General features: G+C 42.2%; 1 protein-coding gene and 1 long non-coding RNA gene across 6 annotated transcripts; one reads left to right on the top strand and one right to left on the bottom strand.

The window, feature by feature from the left end:
• Positions 1-2,053: 2,053 nt before the first annotated feature.
• CBY2 (chibby family member 2) lies at positions 2,054-14,321 on the bottom strand. 5 transcript variants are annotated; one of them, XM_054528993.1, is made up of 4 exons: positions 14,112-14,321; positions 13,722-13,802; positions 12,986-13,087; positions 2,054-3,431 (listed from the first exon to the last, which is right to left on the bottom strand). In XM_054528993.1, the coding sequence occupies exons 1-4, from the start codon at positions 14,184-14,186 to the stop codon at positions 2,241-2,243; spliced, it is 1,449 nt and encodes a 482-aa protein (XP_054384968.1). In that variant the 5' UTR covers positions 14,187-14,321; the 3' UTR covers positions 2,054-2,240. The 5 variants fall into 5 exon arrangements, with proteins under 5 accessions (XP_054384968.1, XP_054384969.1, XP_024086690.1 ...); XM_054528994.1 differs by having other exon boundaries at positions 12,986-13,066; XM_024230922.2 differs by having other exon boundaries at positions 14,062-14,148.
• LOC129049520 (uncharacterized) lies at positions 14,191-19,170 on the top strand. The gene is made up of 3 exons (XR_008512656.1): positions 14,191-14,305; positions 14,878-15,548; positions 19,112-19,170. It is a non-coding gene; the product is annotated as an uncharacterized LOC129049520 (long non-coding RNA).
• Positions 19,171-21,074: the final 1,904 nt, after the last annotated feature.

Raw genomic sequence — 21,074 nt, 5'->3', positions numbered from 1 at the left:
AGGGCTCTGAGGATTACTGAAGGTCATATCAAGTGAAAAGTGGTGTGCAAAGAGTTCTGTGGGTGTGGGTGACTGCCTTTGGCTTGTTCAAGTCTCAGAAATTTAGCCAGCATGAACAATGGATGAGGAGTGAGGATATTCCAGTCTCAAACTCTTGTCTGTCTCAGTACAAAGGTCAGTTTTCCATCAGCAAAATGGGTAAACTTCTTTCCTTAACATGTGCCTACTCACTTATTTTCATTACTAGTGAATGGAGCATTACATTGAGAATCAGAAGGCTTAACTATCCTACTACAGTGATTCCTAAACTTTGCTACATATTGGAATCACCTGGGAGCTTTTAAATGCACCACTGCCCAGTCACAGCCAATATCAATTAAATCATAATGTCTAAGCTGGGGTCCAGGTGTCAATATTTGTCAAAGACCCTCAGGTGATTCCACTATACAGCAAAGTTTGGGAACCACTGCCCAACTCCCTTTTATAGTCACCTAAGGGTACCTTTCAATTTCTTGGCTCTAAAGTATGTCCAACTTTGAAATGGGCATTGAAGCCCAGGACAACAAATCTGGAGCCTCTGCACCTGCCCCCGGTAAGCCTGACTGCCCTCATCTCTTGTAGCCAACTGGTAAGTGCGAACCATGAGTAAGGAGAGGGAGTCCAGGGTAGGGAAGTGAGCCTGGGGTTGGGGAGAGCACAGAGCACTCCTTCCCAAACTGGGTGAATAACAGAGAAAACACAGAAAAAGATTTCAAGATCACATAAAATTGGCTAATTAGGGGTTCACCCAGGATAAGCAGATTACTTCACTGCAGGACTTGTTAGGACCTTTAAGTCAGCGTATGATTATGAATCTGCCCGAGGGGATTCTAGCAGCATTTCCTCGTGCAAACCTTTATTTTCTCAGTGTATTTGTAGGACTTGTGTTTCAATCAATGGTACTTGGAGAAACCTAGAGTAGTGTTGAAATTTGTCCCCCAGGGGACATTCAGCAATGTCTGGAGACATACTTGGTTGTCACAGCTGGGAGCCAGGTGGCTGTTACTGGCATCTAGTGGGTAGAGACCAGGGATGCTGGTAAACATTGTGCAATGCACAGGACAGCCCCCAGCACAGACTTATCCAGCCCTGAATAATAACAGCACAATTGAAAAGCCCTGGCTTAGGGTGATCTCTTCCCCCATAGACCTACCCCCACCCCCCACAGCCTCAGAAATTGGAGATGATGAGGGAGCAAGAAGGATAGGAGAAAGAGAAGAGGAGGAAGAAAAAACTAAGGAAAAAAAGGAAGAACTGAAGGAGAAAAACAGAGACAATAACGAAGGCAGAGGTAAAGAAGAGACCAGGGGAAAAAAGGAGAGAAGCCAGATTCATAATTGTCTTGAGAGCAACCAAGATGTTCTTTAGTAGATGAAAGGATAAACTGTGATCTATCCACACAATGGAATTTTATTCAGTGCTAAAAAGAAATGAGCAGTCTCTGAATCTATGAAAAGACATGGAGGAAACTTAAATGCATATCCAAGTGAAAGAAGCCACCCTGAAAAGGCTCCACACTTGGCGATTCCAACTATATGACATTCTGGAAAAAGCAAAACTGTGAAGACTGTAAAAAAGATCAGTGGTGACCAGAGGCTGGAGGGGGAGGGAGGGATGAACAGGCAGAGCACAGAGGATTTTTAGCGCAATGAAAATACTCTATATGGTACTACATATACTCTATAATATTCTATATGGTACTACAGTGGTGGCTACACGTCACTATACATTTGCTCAAACCCACAGAATGTACAACACCAGCAGCAAACCCCAATACAAACTTACAGACTTTGGAATAATTACGATGTGTCAATGTAGGTTCAAAGACTGTTACTAGTGTACCACTCTGGAGGGATGGTGATAATGCAAGAGATTATGTATTTGTGGGGCGGGAGTTTATGGGAACTCCCTGTGCTTTCTGCTCAGTTTAGCTGTGAACCTAAAACTGCTCTAAAATATTGTATTAAAAAAAAAAAAAAAGAAGAAGAAAGAAAGAAAGAAAAAGGCAGCATGCTGGTGTCAACTGGCCCCAGCCTCCTCACACCTTTATTAATACTCTGAGTTTAGGAAGGCTGCTAACGCTGCTTTTCAATAGGTACGAACTGGTTGGGGAAGGCGAGGACGACAAAGGAAGGCAGCGGATTCTCTTTTGCCCAGTGTTCGGTGTCCCAAACTCGGCGTCCCAGTGCACGGCGGAGGCCTCAGACCCTGCTAGGCTTCTTGGGGTCCTGGCTCCTGGCTGGCATGAAGGCGTAGAGCTCCTCGATGAGCATCTCCATGCGCGCGGTGACCTCGGTCACGGTGTCGATGACCAGCTTCTGCTGCAGCTTCAGCTTATTGTTCTCCCACAGGGCCTTGTTCTCCTCCTGGAAGCCCCTGTGCTCTGCCCGTAGCACCTGCAGGGTCCTGTTCTCCTCCTGCAGGAGCCGGTTCTCCTTGAGCAGGGCCTGCAGCGCCTGCCTCATCTCTCTCAGCAGCTGCAGGGGCTGACAGCCGTCGGGCAGGCCCGGGCCCACCTTGGCCTCCTCCTCCCCGGAGGGCCCGGACATGTTGCTGACCATCTCCCGCAGGGCGCGCAGCTCCTTGGAGTCCTCCTGCCGGGCCGGGGGCCCTTTGGGCTCCTCGAAGCGGGAGGAGAGGCCGGAGCCCTGGTCCTGCAGCAGCCCGGGGCTGCAGGGCTCCTCGTGGGGCGAGGGGGCGGGCTTGCTTTCCTCGGCAGGGGCGGCCGTGTCCTCTGCCTGTGCCCAGTAGGCCTGTTTCTGCTCCAGCAGCTGCTGCAGCGCGCGATTCTCCTCCCGGAGGAGCTGCAGGGTGCTGTCCTCCTTGCCGCGGGGCACCTGCAGGGCGACGTGGTCCTTCTCAACCACCTCCAGGGACGCGCTGTCCTTGTGCAGCAGTGGCGAGGGGGCCCGGCTCTCCTCCCGGCCCAGTGAGGCCTTGTGCTCCTCCCAGAAGACCTGCAGGATCTTGTTCTCCTTGCGGAGCATCCTGTTCTCCTCGCGCAGGGCCTTGTTCTCCTCCCGCAGAGACTTGTTCTCCTCCTGCAGCATGCACTCTTTGGCCAGCCTCTTGTGGTGCAGCTTGTGGTGGAAGGAGGCGGATGGGGAGAAGTAGGGAGACTGCAGGCGGCAGTTCTCATTCACCCAGCGCCCGTCCTGGAACACGAACATCTCGTCGCTGAGCTGCACCCGGGGCGGGTTGTAGTCCAGCTCCAGGTCGGCCTGGGACATGGGGCGCTCCATGGGATCTAAAGGCACGGAGGAGAAGCGGTTCAGCGGGTAGGAGTGCTGGCTCGCCATCCTGCGGCTCAGCCGGGGCAGGGCGGCCTGCTGCGCGCAGCGAGGGGTGCTGTACAAGTTGTGGAGCCTCGGGAAGGGTTCAGCTGTGCCCCTCTGCGGGAGAGAATGGGAAAGCCCAGCATTAACGATGGGACTGACACAGTCGGGGCTGGCTGACAAAGTAAGGGGCCAGGACATCCCCAAATAAACCCCGTCTGATTGTCTGGCCCGGCCACAGTGGGCGCTTTTGCTTCTTGGGGTCCTCACAAGGAAATGTGGCCGATCCTTGTCGTTCCAGTGAGTTCTGTTCTATGAAGTCAGTTCCAATACTGAATTACCAAATATAGAACCATTGTTCCTACAGGAAATAGAGGGCTATGTTCCTGTGAGCCTGTGGTCACAGTTTTGTCAACCAAGCAATACATAACCTCATTTAGTGCATATTGTTGATTCATTAACATCGAACTCACGTCAGCAGCACTGTCACGCATGCCCAAACAAAACTTCTCTAACACATGTGTTTTCTCCATGTGGCACAGCAAAGCCTTCTTGTGACTGGGAATACTAGACAGCACTTGACTTGGAATGGTGTGGAAGCCATTTTTAACAGCAAAATCACCAACAAAATGCACAAGAAGGCAAAACAAAAAAAGTGGCACTAGATAGACTGCGCAATGGACACTATTTTCTAGCCTGAGAGCTGAAACAAGAAGGCTCTTTGGCTGGGTACTCAACATCACACAACTCAAATTTTCACCTCTCTGTGCATGTCTGAGAATTACCACAAAAGTGCTACAAGTATTGATTTGGTGGATACACATTTTAGCAAGTAGGCAAATTCACAAATATGAAATCCATGAATAATGAGAAACAGTTATATATTATGGCGGTCAAAGGCATTGATTTTAGAGTCAACCGAATATTTTGAGTCTTTGCCTCACTACTTACCAGTTAACAAGAATTTGAACAAGTTATTTGGGCTTTAATTTCCACAATTGCAAATTGGGATAATTGCATTTACTCCTTGCCTCATAGAGACATTTTTAGGATTAAAAAAGGTAATGTACAAAAGCACTAAGCATGGGCTCTGGCACATTCTGTCACCCTAAAGGAGGAACAAACACTGTTCTCAAGGGCCACCACCCACAGGTGTGTACTCACACTTAGCATGAGCAGAGAAGCAGCATGAATCATCCAAACAGCCACCCAGATTGCTGTGTCCAAAATGGCGGTGCCATTGGTCAGTCCAGCCTTCTCTCTTGCCCATCTGGGCATATCCTTCACTCTTAGCCACCCTTGAGTCTTTTCTGCTAGCAGCCCCTTAAACATTCACCCCAGCTTCCAACACAATGCTAGACTCAAAGCAGAGTCTAACTAATAATTTTGGAAAGAAAGAAAAACCATCCCAGACATATCACTGAGCAATGAGCATTCAACATGTGGTGATAAAGCCAGTCAAGGACCCTGAAGAATTCATGATGGTGGCCATGGACCTCAAGACCACAGCATAAAATGGGACTCAGATCCACAGAGCTTAACTCCATTGAGCTGGTAGCTTTCACACGTCCCAGTACAGAAAAATAACTCCAGTGAGTTTTAAATGCAGATTTCTGAGCCTCCCACTGTGAGTCTGATTTACTCAGACTGGGGTGTGGCCCAGGAATCTGCATTTCTAACCAGCTCCCTAAGGTGATCCTGGCTGCAGGTGGTTAGGACAGATCTAAGTCAAGCAGAATAGGCAGTTTGCTTAGGTGAGGGTTGCACCAGCATTAAAGACTGAAAGGTCACAAGAATTCTCATCCTGATTTTGTCACTGATGGGCAATTTGAAACCAGAGAGGTCTCTTATCCTCTTTGAGACCCAGACTTTTCACGAGTGAAAAAGAGGGAGTCAGGCTCCATGATCTTAAAGGCACCTTCCAACATTGGAAAGTCAATGAAATATACCTGTAAAATGGAAATAATATGTGCCCTGCTTAGTTCACAACACTGTTGTGAGGATTAAATAAGATAATGAATGCAAAAATATTTTTAAAACCAACAGTGCCAAAGAACCGTAAGGTATTGTTATCAAGAAAAGTAGATTTTACTAATGCAAGAATTATAACATGTATTCAAAAAGAAGTGAGCAAGTGGAATGCACACTGGAGAAGAGGTGATGATTGCAGCAATGAATTTAAGTAAACAGATCATGATGCTATTTCCAAATACACCAAAAGTACTTCATCCAAGTATATCAAAATGCTCTCCAGATATCAATTCCTTATGTCTTAGGTTACTTTCACAACTGTACAGATAGAGAAAATAAAAAACAAGTCAGGCTAGCTACATTATATATATGTGTGTGTGTGTAGAGAGAGACATACAATTTGCATGGTATAAAAAGTTGGTTAGAATTCTTTAAAACTTAAAGAGCTAGATAAATAGAAGATGCAGTTCTATGCCATTAACTTTGCAATAAGCACATGTCATTAACTTTGTAAGGATATGCTCAATCTTCCAGATAGCAAGGGTATGAGGGCATTCTGCAAACGGAATTTTATTTAGTTTAAAAAAGTTCAGCCTCCCTGGTTTTCACATTTCTCAACTGGGAAAGCAGATTGGCTCCTGTAGCTGTCTGTGATCAGAATGAACCTCACTGTGGATAACCTGGACCATTTTCTGATAGGTTTAAGGTCCTGAGATCCAGGATTTCTGGGAAGATTAGTGAAAGCCAATAAGACGTGAATGTTTTGTTGTGGTGGTGGTTTTGTTGTTGTTGTTGTTTTGAGACGGAGGCTCACTCTGTCTCCAGGCTGGAGTGCAGCGGTACGATCTCGGCTCACTGCAACCTCCGCCTCCTGGGTTCAAGCAATTCTCCTGCCTCAGCCTGCAGAGTAGCTGGGACTACAGGCACGTGCCACCACGCCTGGCTAATTTTTTGTATTTTAGTAGAGATGGGGTTTCATCATGTTGGCCAGGATGGTCTCGATCTCTTGACCTTGTGATCTGCCTGCCTCTGCCTCCCAAAGTGCTAGGATTACGGGCGTGAGCCACCGCGCCTGGCGGGAGTGAATTTTAAGATGTCCTCTCCATCCTTGCACTAGAACTAATACTTTATCTCAGCAGGATTTGACTCCAGAAGCTATCAACATGGAAAAGTGTGGTTTTAATCAACATGTGCATCCCAGTCCTGAGAAGAAAATGGAAGAAGGAAACAAATATTGAGCCTCAATTTCATGCTAGGCCCTGAGCTGAGCATTCTACCTACTAAATTCATTTTATCCTCACCACACTGACATATAAGATGTTATTACTATTCTTGTTTTACAGATGGAGAAACTGAAACTCAGAGAAGTTAAATAACCAGCACTAGCTCCTTCACTAAGACACAAACCCACTTCTGGCTCCCTGACCTTCTATGTGTGAAGTACACACATGGGAAACCACCATGGATTTATCAAAAGTCTTGCAGTACTTTGGGGAACACGATATATTTTCCTTCAATTTATATAATGGAAAATTTCAAACATACACAAAAAGAGAGAGAATAGTCTAATAAATGTCCATGTACCCATCACTCAGCTTCACCAAGTATCAAATCAAGGCCACACTTGTTTTACCAGGCCTCAACCTGATTCCACAACCACTCCCCTACCACTAGGTTACCTAAAAGCAAAGTGACATTGTGTCATTTTATCCACAAATATATAAATATGTGTCTCTTTAACAGAATCACAATACCATTATCAACCCTTTAACATTTAACAATTATCCCTCAATATCTGCGAATACTGAGCCCATGTTCAAATTTCCCCAATTCTCATTTCTTTTTAACAATCGTTTTGTTTCAGCCAGAGAGGCAATCTTCTTGATCCAACTAAGGGTCCAAAGAGGAATCATGGATGCTTTCTACCTGTCCATATTTGGCCATGATGGCTTTTAACCCATGGCATTCAGCTGCCTATGTTCTACATCCACCTTCTACACTGGGTACCCAAGGAACATTCTGTCATCCCCTCAACAGAAACACACTAAACTAAACCTTAACATGTGGTGGATCCCTAGCCACGGACAATCTGGATGTTTGCGCCCTGGTCCTTATTCACACATTCAGGTGACCTTGCTCATATCCACTCACTTTCTGACGTTAGTTTCCACGTCTGTAAAATGAAGGGTAAGAGTCATTATCTCTAAGTGCTCTCTTGGCCTAACTGTCTCTGGTCCAGTGGATTCGCATTTGTAAATTGGCACCACTATGGCCCCAGAAGCCCTCTTTTACCAACCTAGTTGGCATCTCGTCCTCTCCCCTAAATGGCCAACTCTTCCCAAGCAGGCTTTGTGCCATCCCTTGTTCCATGCCCACAGTACCTAATCCAGGAAATGCTGATGGACTAATAAGTCCCCTTTACTTTCTGAACAGGAAACCAAATTCTTCTCCAACGACTGAGTCCTATTATCTTTCCTCCTATCCTCAGACAGGACCAAGAAAGTGGTCAAGTCCTGTGTTTCCTCGTGGCTTAGTTTCTTAGAACATTTAAAAATTTTTCAGTAGTCATATATTTATTTTAATGAGTAATGGGAAAACATACCTATATTAAATATACAGGCATTTTTAGATATGACAAGGATCATGATTGAACTTCGGGAAAACATTAATCCAGAACAAACTTGTTTTTTCCTGTGGCATTTCTCTGATTCTGATCAGAACTAGCTGGATTTAATCCTTAAAGGAAACCTCTTGGCCTTGTGAAAATTCTTCACCCTAGTCATGTACCCACTCAGGATGTTATTGCACCAATTTTTCCCCTGCATTAGTGTCAGTGAATAACTAACATTAATTTGGCATCTGCTGTGTTCCAAGCTCACAGACCCTGCCCTCAGGGAATTTCCAGTTGATTTGAAGAATCAGTGAATATCACCAATTACTTCTTGGTGCAAATGACAGAAGTCAAAATTCAGGAAGCATTAACGCAGGCAGCAAGGTGTGGGGAATAGGGGACTAGAAATGATAACATCTCAAGAGAGTTCTGGCTTTGCACTATGTGAGTGCATGACCTTTACAAAGTCACTTCATTTCTGTGCCTTAGTTCCTAGAAAATGTGGATGTTGACATGAATCAGTGCCAACCCATATATTTTTGAAATGCCCAACTCTAGAAAGCACTATTCACTGTTACTGCAGTACACAACCTGTACAACCCTCTATAACAACCTCACCAACATCTGCCCTACTTCTCTCAGAGGGTTCGTTGTTCAGAAATAAAAGGAGACTTGGAACATTTTCTTTGTTTATAAAGAGCTGCAGACATGCAAGAACGGCTTTTAGAAGAGACATTGCTTAGCATTTCTTTAGAGAAAGATTATTTAGAACAAGAAAAAAAATAATACTGAGTGACTATAATGTGTCAGGTTATATGCTAATTGATTTCTGTATTCATATGTAATATCTTACCCGAAAGAACTGGCATGATGCTGCATAAGATTACATAGCTGGTAAAGGAGTGGAACCAGGGTTTAAAATCAGGATATTTGACTCCAAACTCCATGTTTATTCTAGCACTTCACAATGCTCAGACATTTTATTTTGCATGTGCTAATATCATTACTTTGCAATGGTTCTCTTACAACCAGGCCTCTCCTCTCCCCATATGAGTAAGTTGCAATTATCTAAGCACAGTGACCTATCCCTTGTTTTTGTGACATCCCAAGTCTTGGGAATTAGAAAGCACATTTCACATGCGGTGGAGGCTTAATGAGTCCTTGGCAATAACTGAATCAACGAAAATACACTGAAAGATTGGGAGGAAATACTAGGTTGAACCATAAGAAATTGTTAACATTTTACCATTTTTGGCCTACAAAAATGGCCATTTCTTTTGCCTTAATATATTTAGTGTATTTGATAAAGCTATATCCTCATTTCCATTCATATTTTAAGACTTTAAAATAGTCCCAGGGCAAAGCTGTTATGGTATGACGTAAAATCTGTAAGCATGGAGTTTTCCTCACGTGAATTCCACAAACCCCTAGGTTCATCCATGTACTCCCTTAGAGGAAGCTCCCACCACCCACTGCACACAAGCATGCTAGTGGTCCATTTCATCATCTTGAATATAGAATCCAATGAGTGTAAAGGCCCTAAATTTCCAGTAACTTTGGGCTCGAAAGTCCTTCCTTTGACTGCTCTTGAGAAAGTCATTTTGCCTCTCTGAATGTCACCTCTAAAATAAGCCTAAACATGGCTGCTCTGCCTACTTCCTGGGGTTGCAAGAGGACAAGAAAGTGGTAGGCAAGCTGTCATAAAGACTAAACAGATGGTCAGTTCTACTGGTAAGGTTTAAACATACCCGGCCTAAAGCGCTATGCAATGTGGAGTATATTTCTTTACAAAAGGGCTACCCGAAAACTAAGCATCTGAGCTCAGCGAACATATGCAGTTCCAGGATTCCAGACCTCCTTGGCCTATGTTAGAAGCCAGTTCCTTCTCAGTAGGACTCCTCGACCAGTGGTATCGCTGGATTGATTTCATGGGCCAAGCTAACCTGCCCTGATATCCTTTAGCCCTTGACAAGAGGTCTATGCCAATACAAAGCCCCAAGAACACCCCAGTAATGTTCTCCTAAGCCTGTGACGTACAGCCTGTGTAGCACGGTGCAACTGACCATGAAAATAAAAGATTGTCTATTTCCTGGTCTCTAGGAAATGCCCTCACATAGAGATCCAGTAGGTAGGAAAGAAAAAGATTGGCTTCTTCATGGAGGAATGGGATATGAAGCTGATGCAGAAGGGGAATAAGTTGGTCATGGGCTCATCATGCCTTCTCGTCGGGTGCTAGAAAGGTGCCAAGAGACTCTGTCCTCAGGGGAAATGTGCTCACAGCTGTAACCCAATGATGCATTAGTGCCAGGGATCCAGGAAGGGCCGTGGGCATGAACATCGCCCTCACAGAAACCTGAAGTCCCGTCTGTGGATTGGAATTCTTCCTTAGCATTAGGTCTGGCGCCCTCCTTGGTAAATATAAGTGGTCCTGGAAGGAAAATGCCTGAAATCTGCCAAAGACTGTGTCTTTGTCAGATCACCAACCTGGTGGCAAGTGAAGAACATGGGGGAAGGGGACAATTGAAAGAAGGGAGGCAAAAAGCAAAGGCCAAAGGGCAAAGGGAAAAGGGGAAGTGAAAGAACCAAAATCTCTTACTAGTGCTACAGGACTTGTAGCAACAGGTCTCTCTGGGTGGGACCTTCTGTGATAGAATTACTGGGGTTGTGGTTTCCCATCCAAAGAGTCTGGGGATGGGATTGAACAGCAACTAGCCAGGCTTAGCTGACACACACTGATGTCTCTCCACCCCTGGAAAAATGTGGCTACCACAGCCCAGAAGAGATGTCCAAACACACTGATAGAGTCCAAGCCTGCTGACCAAGTTTCTTAAACACCAACTTTGCCAACATTACTGAGGGTTACTATCAGAGAACGTTCAGCCATCTGAGGTACTTTTAAAGCATGTAAAGTTGAGAGGACCTAGGATTCTGGAAGGAAAAGCCAAATATGATACTGATTTTCATATGAGATGACAAGGCTGAGTCTCATTATTTTAAATTAATTCAGCTCCCTGGTACCATGGCAAAGTCAATGGTGGTTTTAATAAATACTAACAGGTAAAAGGATAATTCACAAGGTAAATGTGATTGATATTGATAGAATTACAACGTTAACAGCAAAGAGGATAAAGAAGATGTCATATGTAGTATGTTTCCATACTGTTTAACAGACTCTCCTGAAATCTTCCTGGGAATTCAAATTGGCGGGTGCTGTCAGCAGGAATTCACTGCTTCTGAGGAACAAACCCAAACAAAGGGGAAGGAGAAAAGGCAACTGGGAAGGATGAAGGAGGCACCGGAGGGTGCTATTGGAGCTCAGTCTGACCTGGTGTAGCTCTTTCATTAATGATCTAGGAGTAAACAATGCCTTAATGAAATTCACAGAGCACGCTCATTGGGGAAACGTGAAAGTCTGTGAGAACTGAATCATTACATACAAAAGGAACCAGGAGATCAGCTAGCTTGGGCTGGAAATGACATTGATGGCTTGCAAGTTAATGTGCTGGAGGGAAAGAGATCAGAAAACACAAATATTTAATGTGAGGAAGAAAAACGGGAAATCAATGAGTCCTGAAAAGACCTAAGGGTGATAACGATAGTGATCACAGGCATTTGCAATGTAATTGAGAAGCCCAAACGCACAGCGGAACTGGCAGCTGGGAGCCAGAGGCAGTTTCTGGAGACAGAGCTGCTGCCACAAGTCCTTTCTGAAACAAATGGAAAGTTTGAGAATTTGAGCAGAATAGAGCAGCTTTTGGCAAATACAAAATAAGAAGCCCAGAGATGAGTGGTTAAGATGCGGGGAGAAGACTCCATCTCCAAAAAGCAAGAGAAGAACCACAGAGCTAAGATGCAGCATGGCCCAGCTTAGTGGCCTGTGCCCTAGTATAGCGGAGAACATGGGCACTGATTTGAGTTCAAGCCCCTTCCTCCAGCTCTGCCATTATTAGTGGGGTTCCTGGGGTTGCCAGTTCCTGTACCTGTAAAATCTCTACCTCACACCTGCTTGGCCCTGTGCCCGACACATGATTGCACCAACATTCAGTCAATATTTCTTCCTCTCGTTGCTTCCCAGATCAACCCTGTCCCCTAAGCCATGTGCCATCTCATTTAGGGAGGCAGAGTGAGCACACTGGTCCGTCTCGCAGGCCTGGTGGTATTTTGGTTCAGATCATCTAGTTGTAGACACCCACACCCATCCCCCAGAGTGCCAGTCTTGAGCATCCTGACAGGTGTCCAAAACCTGGTGCATGGCTTGTGCCCTCTTGGCAGGTGTATGCACGAAGCTGCATCTGCCCAGACAGGAGATATCCTCCCATTCTTCACCCACTCTGCCCCACAAGACCCCAGCAGCAGCACCAGGTCCTCCAGCACAGGAAGCAGGCAGCCCCAAGACAAGCTTGAGCTGTCTTAAACCACCTTCTCTTGTCCTTGATTGCTGGGCTGTTTCTGGGAGCTAGGGAGGGAAAGTTGCTGTGGGTGTTGATGGAAACATCATTCCAATTTCTCTGTCACATGACCACTACTCTTTCAAATCCTATCCCCTCCTTCACACCCACCCCTAGGTTGGCATCCTCTGCCTGACCAAGTTTCTTAAACACCAACTTTGCCAACATTACTGAGGGTTACTATCAGAGAACATTCAGCCATCTGAGGTACTTTCAAAGCATGTAAAGTTGAGGGGCCCCAGGATTCTGGAAGGAAAGATTGGTGTATATGGGCTATGAGGAATCACAGCAGTAACACCCACTCTCGGGAGAGTAGTGGCCAACACAACTCCCTGCATATTTCAGGTGGAAAGAATCAGGCCCAAAAAGATTCCTACAGCTTGTTATCCTGTTGAATGATCAGGGGGAAGTTATCTTATATTCTGGCTAAGATTCATGGGCTAAAAGTAATAGAAAAGTGACTGCTCATTACAAAGTTATAAAGATAATGTGAAAATAAACATCCAGGATGTTTTCTTCTTCCATATTTTTGCCTCCCGCTGAACATACTTGCCTAGATTGTTACAATTATATATATGGAATGCCCACCAGTGGTCAATCCTCCTCCTACACATCCCTGGACAGAGCTCTCAGATAGTTACCTCTGCATTGGGTTCCTCCGTCCTACATTTCAACCCCTCTGGTTGCATGGCCTTGGTCTTCCAATGAGGACTTTGGTGACTCTGGAGAAAGCAAAGCCACCCCTTTGTGACATAGCAGCAGTAGAAACAATTCAATCAAGAGGACTCCACTAAGGAAACAGCTGATTGCAGGCAGGAGGAGACCTGAGACTCTATAGCCTGTGAGGACTTCACCAATTCATTGACTGCAAAAGCATCTATGCCCATGGCCCCTACATCTGTCTTTGGTGCATAGCAGGGCTTAATTCTCTTGACAGCTCCAAATAACTCTGTACCCCTTTGTCCACGGATGAGGTTTTCTTCTCATGGATTCATTCTTATGCATTTGATTCCAAGTTCCAGTTCTAATTCTCCCCCAGAAATCCAGAGTGATTGCACAACACTAAGCACCAAAAGATTTCGTTTTGAGAAGGCTGGGTTACTTCAGAGTATCATAGAAACTTGGAATGTTAGGACTGGAAGTTCTTACCAGATCATCTGACCCAGCCACCTCATTCGTGGGAAAAAGAACCCAAGGCCCAGAGGGGCTATGTGGCCTTCCCCAGCACACTGCCTGCTGGCACCCAACCCAAACTAGAATCTGAAGCCCTGACTATCTCTGCTTATTCTACAACATCTTGCTAGAGTTTTGAAGGAGGAGGTGGGGGGTTATTCTGGCTAACACTGATAGGTTACATCCTTCTGTGATTATCCCTACCTGAGGCAGAACCACATTGATTGGAATTTCTAGGCTTTCAGATCTGGTATCTCTTTTTCTTGTATAATTTGGCCTTGAGTGCTGTGGAAAAGAGAAAAGAAGAAGATTACTGCTTCCCAGCTCATCCTCTGGGCCTCAATTGCTCACCTAAGAAACACAGAACTTTCTACTCATTTATTTCCCTCTTGTCAATTATGTACAACTATGAAAGTCCGAGTCTGAAAGAATGTGTAGGTGATATCTGGCATGATGGTTTATCAATCTCTGAACAGATATTAAGCTAGATATTATAGTTGATGTAAAAGGCTTTTGAAAGTCTTTGAAGCAGAGATAGCTGTACCTGCTTCCCTGTCTAAGATGATTATTTCTATCTCAAGTAAAAAGCCATACCAATGTGAGTTGCCAGGTATAGGTCCTATGCAGAAGTTGGTCACCAAAACACTCAGAACATTCCAGAGGTGACATCACAAAACAATATGGTGTTTTTCAGGGCTCATGGTTTCTCTCTGAGCGTCACAGGTGGGAATGAGGCATCTGACAGGCAGGAAGAGCTTGTGGGGGCTGTGACTACTTGGCTGGTCAGGGTCAGTGTGACACACACAATACCCCGAACATTAGCCCCCTGTTGGGTCATTGCAGCTGCCATTCGTATTCTTACTGCCAGGCTAAGTTGAGATCCCTATTCTCTCTCCAGAAGTGGCATCTTCTTGGAGTTGGGTCACTCAAGAAGAAACACAAACTGAACTCTTCCCACACCAAGGGAGAAAGTGTAGTCTGAGGTGTTTTCTGACACTACTCAATTCCTTAATTCTCTGACACCAACTGTGTGCCCTACAATTCAATTTCATCCTGATGCTATCTACCTAGAGTTAGTGTTACAGAGCTGAAGGGGCCTCACTGACCAATGCAATAGAAGCCAAACTAAAACACTAAGTTCTTTAAAAAAGAAAAACTTGTATATTGAAAGTCAACTCCCAAGGAGACAAGAGTCAAGCTCAAATCTGTCTCTCTGTGCTGACATTAAAGTAGTATTTTTATTAGAAAAGGTTCAGGGGGTGGATTCTGAGATTAATAGGTGATTGGTGGATGGAAATGGGAGGTCTGGAAAGTCCCAAAGAGTAAGAAACCAGTAACTACAGAATTTTTTGGGTTTCAGGATAGTAGATAAAGAAACTTAAGCTGCGGAAACCACCTCCACTTGTGAGATCAAGAAAAACCTGGCTGAAATTGGTTGGAACCGAGATGGCTGACTGGAGCTTGCACAGAATAAGCTTGCTGATGTCATAGCCTGAATTTCCACCACGTTTCATACTAATTCCCCCTGAATTTGCCATGCAACTCAGGAGTTATCATGAAGAAATAACTGTGCATGCCCAAGGACTTTCCAGACCTCCCTTTTCCCCTTGCACAAATCACCTACTAATCTCAGAATCCACCCCTGAATCTTTTCTAATAAAAGTACTGCCTTAATGCCAGCACAGAGAGACAAATTTGAGCTTGACTCCTGTCTCCTTCAGAGGTGACTTTTAATATAAAGCTTTTCTTTTTTTCAAAAACTTGGTGTCAGTATTGGCTTCTAGCGCATTGGGCAGTGAGCCCCTTTTGCTTGATAACAAACTAGAACCCCAGGTGAGACGAACAGCCTGTTCAAGGTACTGTTGCCCCTAGTGGTGTGCAGGCCCCCTGCACTGATCCTGAGTGGCCACCTAGACCAGGGTGTCCAGAGGCTCAACTATAGGGTTCCTGCTTCTCCACCATGGCACTTCAGGCTCCCTTGGCACTTCTCTTTTTGGAAAAGAAATTGCTTCTGGATTAGACATCTTTCTGGTGAGTACCTTGTTAATATGCACCTGTAATTTTAATTGTCTTTGAACTCATCATAATGACTGTGGGTTCAAGTCCCACCCTGTGGTTTAGGATTATGAATGAGAGTCCCACCCTGGTCTAGGATTGTAGGTTGGAGTCCTACCCAAGGGGAATTCTGGTCAGTTTAGAGTCCCAAATCTGGTCTATGTTCAAGTCCCAAAGAATTAAGGCAATACTAAAAAGCTACAGCCACTAAGATAATCTAGTCTGGTTCTGATTTTTGTTGGTCTGTCTCTATTTTTGGTCTGTGTAGCAATATTTGGCTTAACAAAGGCTAAAGACTGTGATGGCTACAGCAGAAGCCTTATGAGATCTCCAGACTCCTGCACACTCAATTAGAACAAAGCAACTCCATAAACTAGAAAACCTGACGAAAAATGGCACATGTAAAACATTTTCAGTCAATCCCTCTTTCTTCTTCTGTCGTTAAAGAGTTACCACGTAGTCTTCTAAGTTCTTTGCTTATTTTTTCTTCCTGACTACTTTGAATCTGCTGACTTTTCTGCTGGTGTTGAAATAAAACTTACTGTTCATGGTATTACTAGTTTCAGGTTACTGGCTGAAGAAAAAAAAATGAAAGAGGTCTTTTAAAATCAAAGTGCCATGGAAACTGCTTTGCTCATCAGGGCAAATAAGATTTAGCCATGTGAACAGATTCCAGTTTTATCAGGAAAATAAGTTTGATCCAACTGTCTTGTTTACGCATATACATGCATTATGTTATATGTTGTGTCTATAGGGTACCAGATTAGCTTATAAATAAAAGAGTACTGATAAATTAAATAAGCCCAAATGCTTTTCAAGTTCATTTGACTTTAATAATCTTTGGAAAATAAAAATAAATTAAAATTATTGATAAAATAAAAATAGATATGTCTTCAGAATTGTCAGCATGTATTTTTGCCTGTGTTTAGTGGTCAGCTGATATGTACATCTGCTAGTTATTTTAGGATGTCCAGGTTTGGCAAAAAGTTATGAAATTACAAACTCGGCCAAAACAGAATAATCTTTGTTTATGTGATTATTTTGATAAATAAGACTAATTTAATATTGTTGGTTTAATGAAAACAATGAAATCCTCTGATTTATCAGCAAAATGTCTGTGTATTTCACTTTAAAGTTCTTGCTTAGGTGAACACCTGATATTCACAAGCTGTAAAATGGTTAACAAGGAACTAACTTAAAATGATGACTAGTTTTGTCTAATATTTCTGTTCTCATAACTAATCTAGATAAACTGTTAAAAACAAATAAATTAGATAAATGTAAATGGGATAAATGTCTGTAAATGAAATTCTTATGTTTTTCAAGATCTTAAAGTTATGATACTTACTATCATACTTTACTTACTGAGCAGCTGGGTCACTTCCAATTAAGAAATGTTTAAGGAAATATTTCTAAAGATTAAAACATGGTTTTAAAATACATAACATACTTATTTTGTCTTAAAATACTGATATATGACAGACAATTCAAGATTTCTTACTTCCTAGGTTCTTCCCTAAAATCCCTAAAATAAGGATTACTGAGAGTTAATATTGTGACTTCTATATGTAATTGAAACTACTAGATACAAGAGAAACAATTCTATTTGCAGAATGTATATGAAAAATAGGATGTGTTTTTGGTAAACACACAAGAAGACAGGAATGTGGTTTTCGTTTAAGGGCAAGTAATTTTGCCTAGTTTAGAGGTTCTAAAGGATTGTTTTAAATTGAAGGAATAAAAAAATATAGATAAAACTAAATAAATATAGAAAGTTGAGAAAGAATGAAAATAAAACCAATTGTAAGAGGTTATAAAAGGTTTACGGAAATCTTACCTTGCAGTGAAAACGAATTGAGATTGAGTAGATTTGTTTATAAGGTCTCATTAAAATTAGCTGTAATATTAAAAATGCACTAATACAAAACTAAAAATTTTGGTTGAAGTGACAAAATTTTTTGAAGTATTGATTTGCTCTCAATGATATTGCAAGAAATATTGAGTTTAAATTCTAAAATTAAAATGTCAGATTGATATCTCAGAAGTTCAACTTTTCCTGTACCTTGTTACATATAAGTTGCAGATCACATTCATTATCTTCTGTTTTTTCCCCCTTGAAAAAAAAAAATATCTTTTTGCTTGGCTGGAATGATAACTCTCCTCTGCAACTTGTTCATCAACTCTTACAACTTTTTACCGCAGTCCTAATGCTGTTCTTATGGCATAATGCTAAAATATTTATCTTAAAAGTTTAGAAAAGCAGTGTTTTCCTCAAATGTAATATAATTTTATACTCTTGGTTTTATGATATGTCTGAATTATTTCAAATAACCAGGAAACCTCCCATGTAACTTTCTGTGTTACTTTTGAGGTCTTTTGACTGTCATGCTAGTTAAATGAATAACTGTTATTTTTAAATGACCTGTAGTTCTGTTTTGACCAAATGTTTTGAACCTTTTAACATCTTTGGTAGGATTCATTTGGTAAAACTGTATGGGAGACACTATCAAATGCTAAATAATACTAGATCTTCTTTTGGTTATGTTTATGGGTATGCTATTGATATAAATGTTCTAAAAATTACATAAATTTATAAAAATCTCATATGCTATCAGTCACAATTTTGATATGTTAATTTTTTTAAGTTATATTTGTATAGATATATAATAAATATAAATATTCTTAAGATTACATCATTATAAAAATCAGATGGTCCTGACGTGATGCCGTCAGTCGTGGTTCTGGTTGTTATCTTAAAATGCTACATATAATAGAAATAACTAAATTCTCTTGACAATTGAGAACTTTTATCAGATTTTAACCATGGCTAAGTTTTTGTAATCCACAGTTACTGTTTTGAATTCTTCTCTAAAAAGCTTTCCAATCAGCTACAACCCAAATTACTTTTCATGGAAAGGACTCTGACAAGTACTCTTAAATACAGATTTCTGATAACTTTGGAGATAATGCCATCAGACTAGGAAAAGTCTCCCAGGACTCTGATTAAAAAGTTGCATGAGAACTGCTAACCCAACATCAAACCAAACAAGAATTAGTTACATGGGACTGAACTGAGAGAGAACTAAAAAGATCTTTTATGACCTTTTTATTTGAAACATTGATGATCTCTTTGTTTTGTTTTCCTGAAAACATTTTCCTTTTGAACCATTTTTAACTTACAACACATTAGATAAAATACAGTTTTGTGAACAAAAATTTGAGGCATTTACCTTTCTGTCTGATTTCTCCAGAACTTGGAAGCTGTTTGTGAGTATTCTCAATTTATGGCAATATATTATTTGCATTAGTTTTCAATAAAAATCTATTTCCTTTTGTAATAGAACACAATTGGAGACACTGGTTATTTCACTAAGGCTTTGACTGGAATGACATGTTTTTAGGTATGACCAGAATGGAGGTTAACTTTAAAGCACCAATTTAAAAAACCCCTTAAAAAGACTGGCCTGGTAGCTTGTCTATAAGGTTCCTTTACAAAGTTTCTGTCCTTGCAGTAAGTAAAGAATGTCACTTTCTGACAGGTCCAGCAACCTATTTTGGGACCCTGAGAAGAGAGGAATAACACAACCATTCATGCAGGTATTACAGGCACAATCTGATGGCAAATCCTTGGCTTGACTGATCTCAAGGCTTTTAAAAGTCAGAAATTCCTTATTTTAAAAGGCCCAGCAAAGCCTATTTAAAAACAAACGCCTATATGGTGAATCATTATTCCTGCTGTACTTTATGCAAATAATCAGGCCAGGTATAATAAGACTAGAACTTACTTTATATACAAATTGGTCCTACAATGATTTGTCTTTGGTAAAAACGGGGGACTGGAGAGAGAGAAATTATGTTCAAAAGAAAACTATATATAACACACCTGTCTCTGACCAGTAGGCCAAACCCTAAACTTTCATAATTTGTCAGGGACCCTTTGTGCACCTCCTGGATATACTTTTTTTTTTCAATGTGTCAACCACCCATGGGCTTATGAATGTGCTGACAGCTGGTGCATGAGAGGTATTTGTCTATTAGGTTATCTAACTACTTCCTTTTCTATTTATATTGCCAGTGTTACTCAAGACAGGACTATTTCCTTAAAATTATTTTCCAGGATTAGACAAATCCTACCTGCAAACCAAGGAGATGGATTTTGGCCTATGTTTGGCAGGACTCTCTTCCCATGGTGGGGAGTAGACAATCATGAACATATGATTAGAAATCTGTCAATCACTCTAGGTAACTTAGCAAATGAAGCAGTTGAAGCCATAGCCAACCAACAAAAATCTTTAAGCTCTTCAGCCAGGATCATAATGGGTAACAGAATAACCTTAGACTACATATTGGCAGAGCAGGAAGAAGTCTGGATAGTAGCTAACATATCATGTTGTATTTACATGAATACATCTCCTGAAGTTGAAATACATGTAGAAAAATAAGATAACAAGTTGACTGGTTACAACACATTTCCAGAGAAGAACCAGATGCCAACTGGTTCTTAGGTTTAGTTTCCTGGATCTCACACTGAATCCAATATATGCTCCAGGGTTATACTGAAAATGGGACTTTCTCTATTTCTAATACTTATTGTTGGATATCTGGTAATCAAATTCTGTCTCCAATGCTATGAGGTGGGTGGATCACGAGGTCAGGAGATCGAGACCATCCTGGCTAACATGGTGAAACCCCGTCTCAACTAAAAATACAAAAAATTAGCCGGGCGTGGTGGCAGGCGCCTGTAGTCCCAGCTGCTCTGGAGGCTGAGGCAGGAGAATGTCGTGAATCCAGGAGGCGGAGCTTGCAGTGAGCCCAGATGGTGCCACTGCACTCCAGCCTGGGCAGCAGAAAAAAAAAAAAAGAAAAAAAGAAACCAATGTACTAGTAATACCAAATGTTAATATTAAGCCAGATGTTAGAGAACATCTTCAACCTAATGCAAAACAATTTCATTTCTGAGGCCCAGACTTGTATCCCTAGTCAGCAGGAAGAAGTTAGTGGTTGTCACCCCTCATCCCTCACAATTGAGGAATTTACATATAACAGGGGGAACTGAAACCATGCCCCAAAGAGTTAAAAAAATCAGTGGTTAAATTCTTGGACTTACAGGATAACAGATAAGAAAATAGCTTGCTGAAAAGCTGAAACTGAAGCTGTGCCTCAAAAAATAAGAAACCAGTAACTAATAGAAATTCTTGAGTCTGCCAGATAAGAGATAAGAAAAGAAACAAGCTGCTGAAACTCTCTCCTCTTGTGAGATCAAGAAAAACCTGGCTGAAATTGGTTGGAACCAAGATGGCTGACTGGAGTTTGCACAAAATAAGCTTGCTGATGTCACAGCCCGAATTTCCACCACATGTTTTGCATTAACTCCCCCTGAATTTGCCATGCAACTCAGGAGTTAACATGAAGAAATAACTGTGCATGCCCAAGGACTTTCCAGACCTCCCCTTTCCTTGCACCAATCACCTACTAATCTCAGAATCCACCCCTTGAACTTTT

The sequence above is a fragment of the Pongo abelii genome, chromosome 14 (genome assembly GCF_028885655.2).
Source record: "Pongo abelii isolate AG06213 chromosome 14, NHGRI_mPonAbe1-v2.0_pri, whole genome shotgun sequence".
Classification (NCBI taxonomy): Eukaryota; Metazoa; Chordata; class Mammalia; order Primates; family Hominidae; genus Pongo; species Pongo abelii.
The sequence above is the reverse complement of the archived record's forward strand: the minus strand, read 5'-3'. Positions and strand labels throughout refer to the sequence as shown.